General features: G+C 41.3%; 1 protein-coding gene across 2 annotated transcripts in view; it reads left to right on the plus strand.

Annotated features, from left to right (window-relative positions):
• The window catches only part of prmt3 (protein arginine methyltransferase 3), a 75,345-nt gene that overhangs the window by 15,660 nt on the left and 46,956 nt on the right, over positions 1 to 12,729 (plus strand). For both annotated transcript variants that reach the window (XM_034221079.1, XM_034221078.1), the window contains exons 9-10: positions 1,517 to 1,638; positions 5,161 to 5,260. In XM_034221079.1, coding sequence (XP_034076970.1) covers positions 1,517 to 1,638; positions 5,161 to 5,260 — 222 coding nt within the window. The remainder of the gene's footprint in view (positions 1 to 1,516; positions 1,639 to 5,160; positions 5,261 to 12,729) is intronic.

Below are 12,729 nucleotides of genomic sequence, written 5' to 3' on the forward strand. Positions count from 1 at the left end.
AGTATTAGCCGGGGATCTGTTTTAATGTGTAGCCAAGCCTATTAACAGAAATGGGCGTGTGTATCTTTCAGGGAAGACATTAATAAGGTGATGGTGTCCGATTTAAAACACAGTGTGACTTTATTAGCGCCTTGAATGTCGACTGCAGAGTGCTGATAACAGGCCCAGGCAATCCACTACCAAAACCCCTCCCCTGAAAAAAAAAAAAAAACCTTCCAACTGCCCCCACCCCTCTCTTTCCCCATTGCCTTTAGTTGCAGGAAGCAGTGGCCTGTATCATGACCATCCATTATATGGGCGGCTGCTGGTTAGTGCCTGGATGAGGCTGTAGAGGAGGGAGGCAGGTTTTGTTGATGGGAACGTACATTATCCCTGTCACAGCGAAAGGGAAGTGTCACCTTCTACAGGAAGCGCTAGATAGAGAACAAAACAGGATCTTCTTGTTTCAGTACTTTTAACAGGGGGTGGGTGGCTGAGCGGTATACAGAAAGATGGAGAAAACAGTCAGGAGTTGTGCTGTGTCTGCAGTTTGTTGGCGACCCCCTGTGAACCTATAAAGGCAGCGTGATGCTTACAGGGGAGTTAAAGTCGCCCCAAATAGAGACACATATAAACACAGGGTTAGATATAGAGACGTGTATCGTCATTGAGCTGTGCCTCAGCCATTTAACATCAGCCGGGAGCTAATGAACAAATTAACTGTAACCTTCTGAAATAGAAGTGACTCGGCAACTGTGGGTGGATGTGAAAAGTTTTTTGATGGAGCACTTTGATTTGTAAAACTGTGGAGCAAAGCAGGCCAACATACACAACATTCATTTGGATGGCTGGATTCGGGATGTGAGAAAAAAAGTGGATGCCAAAGCAGCTAGAGGTTATCAAAGTTATGAAATCTTTCAAAACAATCTCCGCTGTGCCATACCAGCTTCTGTGACAGTGGCTGATGGTCCACTTTCCTTAGCATTCATCTTGTTGTTAATTAAAAATAAATGTATATATAGCTCAGCAGATCTGTTGACGGCCCATGTCTGAAATGTCATGCCTTTTATTTTTAATCTGCGTACCAAAAATACAAAAAGAGCCAAGTTGTGGAAGACATGCAACAAGATCTCTTTATTCTTACTATCCTGGAAAGTATCCCTTTGTCAATTTGTTTTCCTTGTATTTATCGTTTTGTCCCCTGCTAGCTTGCGCTGCTTCATTCAGATGTCATCTGATTGGTTTTGCGCCAAAAGGTCAGCGGTAAAAAAAAAAGCGTTGAAATAATTTGAACTTTGAGCACAGCGATCGACGTCAACTTCAAGTAGTGCGCAACACCGAGGGTAGCGCTTCCGCCTAGCCAGGCAGCATCCACTCTCTCTATAGAAACACAACGGCAACGTCAGTGAAGAGCCCTTTTACCGCCTATCATAGGATTTCAGCTCAACATAAATACATTTACAAATGACTTTGAGCACTTTTTTCCAGGGATCTTTTTCTTACCCCTGTCCCACCTCCTTCGCTTCTCGTCCTGCAGGTGGTGCTCGATGTGGGCTGTGGGACTGGCATACTGTCCATGTTCGCTGCCAGAGCAGGAGCCAAGAAGGTCATAGCAGTCGACCAATCCGAAATCATCTATCAGGCCATGGACATAGTCAGGTAAGAACCACTTTAAAATTAAATAATAACTATTTGTATTTATTTATGTTTGCCTCCACCCAAATACACTTAAAGTTGATTGAATTACATCAATGTTTCTCTCAGCAATGAACAAATAAACGTTTTTCTCCAGTCAGCAATTAACATGCTAGCAGATTAGCTCACTTAGCGGTATTGCTAGCTCAACCAGTGCCTTGCATGTCATAGAGGTCCTTCAAGAGTTGAGAGCGGACGGCTTGTTCCCCCTGTTTGCAGCGGAGGATTGTGGGACTAAAGGTCTGTGTGACCTCCAGCCACCTTTTATTTGTTGCAGCTGGTTGACTTAAATAAAGCTACTGTCAGTCGCGTGGCCATAACGCACATTATTTACACCTGCGGTCTGACTCATTCACCCCTCGCCTTTTCTCCCCTGCAGTATACACACACATTACATTGCATTTAGCTGACGCTTTTATCCAAAGCGACGTACAATAAGTGCATTCGACCAAGAAGATACAAACTTAATACACACACACACACACACACACACACACACACACACACACACACACACACACACACACACACACACACACACACACACACCAACATGTAGATGACCCCCTGTTGGTTCCATTTTAATAAAGTTCTCAGTCCAATTTCAGGTGCTGCGTTTTCTTCCAGTTTTCCAGCAGCTGGCTATCCACATTGGAGTCATTTACCTCCACAGAGCATGTCCCTACGTCTACCTGCAGCCACTTCCTCCATCACACCCCTGCCTCTAAAATGCATTTTTGAGTTAGGGGCCATTATGACTGCTATTATTACCGTTATGTAAGAGAGTGTCGTAAGCAAAACAACGGGGTTTTTGCTGAAGGAAAAGGACGTTTTAATTTTACAGACCACTGACTCGCTGTGGGAGTGTGCGTTGGCATGCAGGCTGCGTTGCAGGTTCGCCAGCGTTGAAGATTCAGCTAAAGAAAGATGTGTAACCCCCCCCCATTCCTACACACTCACACGTACATACTTAAAACACACAGACTCTTGCCCTTGGCTCTCTTTAAATCTACTTTTCTGCTCGAGTCGTGGTTTTAAAGCTCTCGTTTCTGTGTGTGTGTGTGGATGGCCTCTGTGTGCCCACCCCTTCCTCTAGATGTTAATATCAGGATTGTAATTAAAGTGGCTCCTGTTGGTTGGGCAGGAGCATCCATCTCCTGTCTCTACTCCGTCGCCAAAGTTTAAATGAAAAGCTAGATGTGACTTCCTTCCTTCACAGTCACTTCCTTAATGGATAATGTCTAAATAGCTTTTTTAAATGGCTAGAATTGATGGATTATCCAATAGAATGCTTTGAATTGTGAGAACAAAGTGGACACAAATTAGACAACATTTTATGTGGATGAATGGAATTCAACTTTTAATGGTTATATGTACTAAAGATTATCAGTTTGTTTATCAAAGAGGCCCTTTTGTGCTTTTTGAGGCTTTCTCTTTCATGTAGTGTGTTACATAGGTTTTTGTACATGTAAATGGTCTGCAAAGGCTTCAATCCCAGAGTACCCTTCAGAGGGAGTTTCTCCGTTCCTGTTTAGGAAATGCGACAAAACTAAGAAGTTAAATATTCAAAACTATAAAATATTATTTTCTCCCATATACTTTATATTTTGTAAAATAAATGTTGGCAAATATACAAGTTATTAAAAATCTTTACGATATTTTCAATTTGCTATCTTTTAAACTACAGCACAAATGTCTGAATGATGATGAAAATGCAAACCTGTTTAAAAAGGACAGATTCAACATCAAATTGTAGCAATTATTCTCAGACACTGGTTTCCTATCATGAAATGTGTACACACACACACACACACACACACACACACACACACACACACACACACACACACACTCTCTCTCTCAAAGCCACACAGATACTGACTCTCTCCCCAGAGTCCTGACATTGTCCTCTAAATTACCCCAATAATGAGATTACAGTGTTTCCCTCTTGTGAAAGGTGTAGGAGGTGCGGGGCTGTGGGTAAGGGGGGCGCTGGGTCCTGGGAGGAGGTGATAGCAGCAGTAGCAGAGAGGGGAGAGACAGTTCAAGATAAGGATCGCTGCCACAGAAATGCACTCTGGGCCGCTGTGAGTAATTGTTCTGTCCTCTGTAACATTAGCTGTCATGATAATGGAATATTCACAGAGATTGATACCCGGACTGGCCGCTCTGAAAGGAAGGATAATTTAAATGGCGGCACTGATCTTACTGTCCCTACCTGAGCCTGACACCCCTGCAGGCCCACAATTAGTTTCTAGCCTACACGGCTCCGAATATAAGAGGAACATAATGTACACATTTAAAATGTTGGCCATATTGCTGCACAGTATGCAGTGTTTCCCCTAGGTTTACTGCTTTGGGGGGGGTGCTGCCTGAGCGCGGGGGGGGGGGGGCATTGGAATATATATTTTTAAATCCTCTGGAGCAGAGAGAGGAGCTGTGGATTATTGTTATCGATTAATGCATCAGTGTTTCTTAGGGTCAAAACCACTAAACTCACAACTTAAAATGTAAGCGTTTAGTTCATTTTATAAAAGAGCACATGTTCAATGTGAAAAGTGACAGTAGATATAGATTAGTTGCAATTTGGTGCTATATATATAAAAAAAAATGTTATTAATAAAAACAAAAAAATATATATATTTTTTTTTTTAAACACCTTGAATTTCAGGCGGGGCTCCGTTGGCGGGGCTCCGTTGGCGGGGCTCCGTTGGCGGGGCTCCGTTGGCGGGGCTCCGTTGGCGGGGCTCCGTTGGCGGGGCGCAGCGCCCCTCCAAGACAATGGTAGGGGAAACACTGGTATGCATATATGTATACATCTTCCATTACTTTAAGTTTACTTTCAATTTATGTGACGGAAATGTTCGTGCCAGGTAGCTGCTCTATCTTCAGTGGCTTAAAGCAAGATTAGTGAGGCTGGAATCTGCACCCATCACCATTTTTTAAATTAAGATGAAAATGGTGATGCGTGCAGATTTCAGTTGGTAATTAACATGGTTCAAGTCACTTCGTGTAATGTATAAATGGTTTGCTCTCGTGATGATCATCCCCTAACTGCAGGTCCTTTGAGCATTAGTGGGTGTTTTAGCATCTTTAAGCTTATTGTCTTGGCTTCACAACACACACTATTACTGTTTTTGTCCTTTCCTGCTCGCAAAATATACAGCAGTTGATAAACTAATAAAACCACTGTACACTACTTGTACAGCACAGCATAGTAGATCATTTAGCTGCTTAACAATCAAGAATTTCCTTCAGAAGTGAGCAGTGACTATGAATTGGCCAATGTTGCTTGAATAATAATAAAAAAATGTAAAATGTTTTTTATTATTATTATAAAAAATTATACATAATGTAGTCGCTATTGGGGCTTTGGATGTTGTGCATCACAGCAAAACTACAAGGCTTACTTGAACCATCAGCTATTAAACGCAAGGCAATGTTCCTCTTAGTCCTCTGACACTGAGCTCTGCATGTTTCCCACAGGTCCAACCAGCTGGAGGACAAGATCACTCTGATCAAAGGGCGCATAGAAGACATCAAGCTGCCGGTGGAGAAGGTGGACATCATCATCTCAGAATGGATGGTCAGTACATTATTATCACAAATACTTAACCAGTTTAGTAATATAAAACCTCAGCATTCAAAGTCTTGCAAGCCTCGTAACATCAAGTAATAAAAAAGGTTATTCAAGATCGATTACCACTCAAAAATATGATCATTCACATTGATAGCTGAGGATGTGAATCAGTAAATGCTCCTGTTAGTTTTCCAAAAAGTTGAGGCTAATAAAATCAGTTCCGTGAGACGTCATCAACATCTACATTACATTACATTGCATTTGGCTGACGCTTTTATCCAAAGCGACTTACAATAAGTACATTCGACCAGGAAGACACAACCTTGAAGAAAACAGAATCATATAAGTACATCAGGTTTCATAGAGCCAAACATTTCAAGTGCTACTCAACTGGCTTTAGATAAGCCAGTCCTTTATTAGTATATAAGTGCTTTGTTAATAGTTCTAACGCTCGAAGTGGAGTCGAAAGAGATGAGTTTTCAGTTTGCGCCGGAAGATGTGCAAGCTATCTGCTGTCCTGATGTCAATGGGGAGCTCATTCCACCATCTTGGAGCCAGGACAGCAAACCCACGTGTTTTCGCCGATGGGAACTTGGGTCCCCCTCGCAGCGAGGGCGCAACGAGTCGTTTGGCTGATGCAGAGCGTAGTGCACGCGCTGGGGTGTACGGTTTAACCATGTCCTGGATGTAGGAAGGGCCAGATCCATTCGCAGCATGGTAAGCAAGTACCAGTGTCTTGAAGTGGATTCTAGCAGTTACCGGAAGCCAGTGAAGGGAGCGGAGGAGCGGAGTGGTGTGGGAGAATTTAGGAAGGTTGAAGACCAGACGAGCCGCTGCATTCTGGATGAGCTGCAGAGGTCGGATGGCACATGCAGGTAGACCAGCCAGGAGGGAGTTGCAGTAGTCTAGGCTACTAATCTGTTGTTTTGAAAAAAGATGATCGAATATATTGAATTTCTTATACTTGTGCACGAGGCTTCAACCTCCTCCAATTATGGTTTTGTTTCCGAGACCTCTCATATTCTCTCGGTTTAAACACATTTCTGGTATATTCTCTTGTAGTTTATTAAGTAGGAATAAAGATAAAGTAACACAGTTGGATAAATGACTGTTTCGTAAGACAGGGGGCGTGTATGAAAGGTGTGTCAATTCATTTGTGGTGGTAAGTAGGTAATGGTGACAAATGGCTAAAGTCTGGACATCATTAATGTCCGATTCATCAAAATCCACTGAAGATATTTGACCTTTCATAGCAGGAACAGCACAGGTGTAAGTAATAACCTTAATGAGGGCTCTGTTTTTCAGATATTTATTCAGCCATAGCAGCCAAACCAGTGTGTAAAAGTAGAGCCTGGCAATGAATACCAAAATGTATCGATGTTATATGTAAGTTAATTACACTTTTAGAAGTAAATCTTCAAATTCAGTTTAGTGGGTTTCTACAAGATAAAGCTTGATAAAGACAAAACGCTGCCAATATATTTACAGTTATAACTACTATTTTGGTCTATTCTGAAACTAAAACGTTTGCATACGCATGTGGTTTGAAAAACCACCAATCTATGAAAAGCCATCTTTCCAATAGTCCTTGAAGTCCTCGACCACAGACATAAACTTATCCTCATAGCACTTGCTTAGCTTAATCTCAGGTTTGTCCTGTAACCACTGATGAGTGGGCAGAATCTAAGGTGCCAGCAGATGTGATGCATGCTTTAAATAGGCTTAAACAGGGCTAAACTCTACCATGAGCTCCTCTGAAAACCTAACCAGGAAGAGCACTCCTTCCCGTTGATGCCCATTTATCAGGGAGATTCTCTGTGGCGATACAGGCGGGATGGCCAAAGTTGAACGCTCCGCTGAAGTCATCCCTAATTCATGAGCATCCCGTATCTGTCCCCCCTCCACCTCCCCATCCATCGTGAAACCCCAGGGTCACGAGCGGGGGTCGCCAGCCAGAGCCTTCCCATCCTCTCACCAGGGAAATTGAAATTGGGTGCTTGACATGCCGTTGGAACGGTGAAGGATAGGGGGCGTAATCTCTGATGACATCAGCTCGCACAGTGCTAATAAATCTAAGAATCCTCCAGTCAATTCTCATCATGGCGGCAATGGCAGACATTTCTCAGAGTGACCAGGACTTCAAAAGCTGCCCTCCAATCTGCCGGTATAAAATGGAAAAATGACAGTTGTCACAAGAATAGACTTTCTGGCCAGGGTAAATGGATTTTGACTGTATTAAACTTGAATGGTTTCGTCTTACAGCCATGTAGTGTCTCATTACTACAGGGATATCCGGAAGTTCGCTTGTTCCAGTGTGTAATTCTTCCATTTCTTTTTGCCTCAGAAGATGGCTTGTTCTTCAGAGTGTCAATTAAATAAAATATGAAATGTTAATTCTTTAAAAATAAGAAAATGGGATTTACCATGTGCGGGTAGAAGATTGATCATCCACTGAATCTAAATAAGCGTTAATTACAAAATATAATTTAAATGTTTTTACAAAAATATTATTCGACTCGCGTGTTTCTTTTCTCCCAAAAGAAGATTTCTGATATATTTGGCTTCTCTGTGAATACAGTAGACCAGGGGTGCCCACACTTTTTTGGCTGGTGAGCTACTTTTGAAATGACCAGCTCACCGAGGTCTACCAACCAAAAATAAAATCCCAAATTGCAAGGGTTGCTGAATAACACGTTTTATTTATACATGGGATAACTACAATAGGGCTGCAACAAACGACTAATTTGATAATCGAGACTATTCGGACTATTACTGTATGCCTTGCACAATTTCTCAAGCGCTCTTATTTAGCCATCAACTTTTAGATTTAGCTTGAGGTTGTTTTAGGCATGTGGAAACTAACGATGAAGACAATAAAGATGAATACTTGATTCAAAAATCCATATATTATTAAATTAACTAAACACATTTTGAACAAAATTAACATTGCTTTTTATTTAAATTAAATAGGCTACATAATATTTCACATCAAAAGAAACAACAATGTTTTAACAAATCGTATTAAATAATGTGATGACAGAACTGTAAACAGAATAGCTGAAACTTTAACAAAATAAATAACTCAGTTTCCTCTAATTATTAACCCATGTTTGTATAATTGAGTTAACTCCGTGTGGTGCTGCTAGCATACATAACACCTGACGTGGAAACGTTACTCGTGGATGGAGCTACAGAGCTGCTAGAGAGACAGTCGAGCCCGGTGCATTCCTCCGTCTGAATGTGGAGAACTTTTGATAAATGTTTAGACACATTGCTCGTGTTTCCGCCCTTACATGCTAAACTCTCTTGGCAAGGAGCATTGTCCACTTCAAGACGGGTAACATTTAACCACACCTTGGAGCGCTTCTCTCCGCCATCCCCGCCGTGTGTTGCTGCATGTAGCAGCTGCGTGTGTGTAAACTGCCCCGCCCCCTCGCACACAGACGGTGGAGAGAGAGAGATCGCGTCTGGATTGGAAAGATCGAAAATACACCGACCATAGAAGCATTTGTTTGTCTTTTTGCATATTAGAAACGAGTTGGCGACACTAAGACTGCGAGATAATGTTTGTGTAGCAATAATACCTTTCTCTTTCTCAACTCGCTACTCGGAGGGAAGTCGCTGTCATGCCTTATGAACACTCCGATAATGCCTCTCTACGTTACCTTTCTTTGGCTGAGCGACGCTTGCTTTACAAATAAGGCAAATAACCTTTGAATGTGACATCACAAAACAATATTCTTCCTCCCATTCTGGGTGGAAGTGGTTTGTCTTTAGCTTCTTGCTCGGTCCCGCACTCATTTTGTTGTTTGTCTCTTTAACTTAATTTGAGTTTTCCCGGGACTTGACTGATTTTGTATCGCTTTGCATTCTGGGTTAACAGACTGGAAAGCGATAGGTCGCTTTTTCTGTCAATCAAGTAAACTCCTGAATTAAGTGGCAGGGAGGCGGGATCAAAACCTGTTTTGTCTATTTTAACGGAGCTGGATTATTTTTTTTATGAATGACTCGCGATCTTCCAGCATTGCCCCCGCGGTCGACGTACTGGGCACCTCTGCAGTAGACACACCAGTTGCTCTTCTGTTTTCTTTTCATAACTGCCCAAAGAGTGTTTGCTGACCCCAAATGTCAAGGACCTAATTAAACTGTACTGCTAACTTAATCTGATCTGAGATCGTAAGGATTATAACTTTAAAATCACTTATCATTTATGTCCCAGTTCGTCACTGCATTATACCCAACCATTCTGTTTCAACAACAGTTTTTACATGGAATAATGGTACCTCAACATGCTGTGACTTTGATCATGGCTTAATGCCTCTAATGTTCCCAGAATGGCCAAATTGGGTCAAAGCAATGGCAGGGATGCACAAGAGGGAATTCTGTAACTAAGAATAGATAAGCATCCAGCACTTCAGAGAACTCACTGTCTTTGTATACCTTCATCTACTTTGTAGGGGTATAGGATTGACAAAATGTTTCTGGAATACATGATCTGATAACCAAGAACATTACACTGGTTTGGCTAGAAGGTATATTAGAACAGTCTGCTTAGTTTATGGTGTTATTCATCTGAAATATGTAGAAAAAAAGGTCTACAAACGTCAAATTAAAAGGTCTACAAATCCATACCCTGTATATCATGAGAGCCATGGGCTAATATAAATAAAATAATAACTACTACATAAATTAATCTATGATCACATGTGTTTGATTAAAGATGTTGCCCTCTGGCCAGGAAAGTAGTCTATTTTGAGTGGAAGGCGATCAGTGAAAATGGGGATATTTTTAATTAATTCCGAACAAAAGCAAGTACACAATGTGTCTTTTGTGAAGCGAAATTAAGGTGTTATCCCTGGATTGGTCGAATATACAGATGAAATGGATAGATGAAAACTGACACCAAAAATGACACCTAATAAATTAGTAAAAGCTTGGGGTTGGAAAAGCAAGAGCGGAATACTACTTTAACTGTCCATATATCTGAAAATGGTTGCTTTATATAGATAACCCTGGAAGTGTTTATGATGATACAACCATGTTGCTTATCTGAAAATTAAGGACGTGAAGGAAAAAAAAAATATGAAGGATTCTAGTACAAGAGTCCAGTTGTCAGAGTTGTTGGAGCGAGCTGACAGACAGTGGTTACAGGGCTAATAGACAGAGATGGGTGATGAATGTGTTGTATCTGTGGTGGTGGAGGAAAAGGGGCAAATGAGTGTCTGTCTGCTGTGGCAGTGTTTGAGAGACGACACCACTGTCATTTCATAACTCACGACATTGATCGGTTCTTTTTCTCAGCACACTGAAAAAACAAACAGTCCAGAGCAGATAAGAGAGTGGGAGAGAGGGAGGAGAGCCGAGTACCCCAAAGGCTAAATAAAGATTGTCACTCCAAGATCAATCACCAGTGATGGGCCTGCTAGCTTGATGGTGTTTAATGGCATTGACGCCAAAATACAGACATGAGAGTAGATTAGGCTTTAACAAACCTTAGTTACATAATACCGTAGTCAGCATTAACAACTAAAGGAGTTGTTAATGGAAAATCACATGTTAGTTACATAACGCAACGAGACTATAACGGTCTTTGCATTCAATGGAAAAGTCCAGTCTGTAAACATTTGCATTTCAGTAATTTTTTGGAAGTAAATGTAGATATCTGATATACTGTACACCTTGACTTGTAGCAAGAAATGCATTGGCTGTTTTTTCTCGTCTGAAAAGTCACTGACAATCATGCGAATGTTTGAGTTTTAATGCCGCTGGATGGTTGTGGCAAAGCCTGTGTCTGTGCATGTGGAACGTTTGCCGTTTGCAGCTACTGTTCTGTGCATATCTCTTGCTGCATTTAATGTAAATTAATTAGCGTAACACTTTAAGAAACAATCAATTTAGCTGTTACCACATTCCAAAAAAGAAACTGTAATGGCTGATTATTTCGGTGGGACCAAACCATGTGTTACCAATGGCAATGTCAGGAGTCCTGTAGTATGAAAGTATGAAATTGCCTTCCCTACATTAGACACAAACTGAAGATACCAAAAGCCATTGATAGAAGTGTTGATTTTTACTTGGAGCAAAAACTGTATTTTCTTTACTGTGGATGCCGAACCTGCATCAATCAATCAATCAATCAATCAATCAATCAATCAATCAATCAATCAATCAATCAATCAATCAATGTTTATTTATATAGCCCAATATCACAAATGCTACATTTGTCTCAGTGGACTTCACAGTTTGTACAGAATATCAGTATGACAATACGACACCCTCTGTCCTTAGACCCTCACATCGTACAAGGAAAAACTTCCGGAGAAAACCCACAGTTTAAAGGGAACATGGGAGAAACCTCAGGGAGAGCAACAGAGGAGGGATCCCTCTCCCAGGACGGACAGACGTGCAATAGATGCCGTGTGTAAATTGAAAAGATAATACATTTACAACATAGGTAGTCCAAATGTTTGGAAATGCATGTGTCTATAATAAGAAGATGAATCCACGAAGATGATCATATATAGTCTTCTTGAAAACAGTTTTTGTACAGGGGGATGGCTAGTGTCCCTGAGCATATTTAGGTATGTGGTAGCTCTCATGGTAGCTCTCATGGTAGCTCTCATGGTAGCTCTCCTTGGAGAAACTCTCCCAGAATGTCAAATTGGTCCTCAGCCACAGTGTTTTCATTACATTTGAGAGGAACCCTGAACAAGAAAAAGTGTCAAGTGGCCATGTTCAACTTCTCTGCTGTGGAGGGTTTCTTTGTGCCCACACCTCTGTTTCACCTTGAGGGAAACATAGTTGGACTACAAAAAAAGTATCAATAAACAACAAGTCTCCCTGGCACACACAAAGTCTGACTCATTGTGTGCGGTCGAGATGTGAAGTCAAACGAATGGCAGCCCCTTCTCTTTAGCCTTATTATCCGTTCTGGGAGACTCACCTGCCCAGGCAGAGGGCAGTAGTCATCAGTCATCCTGTCCCTCAGTCTGACTAGCTGTCAGTCTCACACACACAAACAAGCAAACACCCACACACATTTGGAGACGTAGCCGTTTCCAGCCAGATGCCCTATGTAACAAAAGCTCTGATGCATGTCATCCATCCCATTCGTTTTTATTTGGCAGGTATTTGTTGCTTTGGTGTTGGTCGGAACATTTGATATGTTTACAGTACAGTTTAATCCTTTATTTTTTTAAATAGTACTTTAAAAGCACAAGATTATCATGACACACAAATCCAAGAGAATAGAAAGCATTATTACAAAGGGGTCCTTAATTGAAAGAAAAACAAATGAGAAATGAAAACAAACAACTACACCATCAACCTTCCTACCCCCATGCAACTCTTTGCCTATGGTTCAAGCTCCCACCCTTTTTAAGTGAACTATAATTGCTCCACGAAAAGCTGCTTTAACTTTTCTTTAAGAAAAATGCTTTTTCTTTGTTTAATATTAAGTGCAGGTTGTTCCATAA

Source organism: Gymnodraco acuticeps, unplaced genomic scaffold (assembly GCF_902827175.1).
Source record: "Gymnodraco acuticeps unplaced genomic scaffold, fGymAcu1.1, whole genome shotgun sequence".
In the NCBI taxonomy this organism is placed as follows: domain Eukaryota; kingdom Metazoa; phylum Chordata; class Actinopteri; order Perciformes; family Bathydraconidae; genus Gymnodraco; species Gymnodraco acuticeps.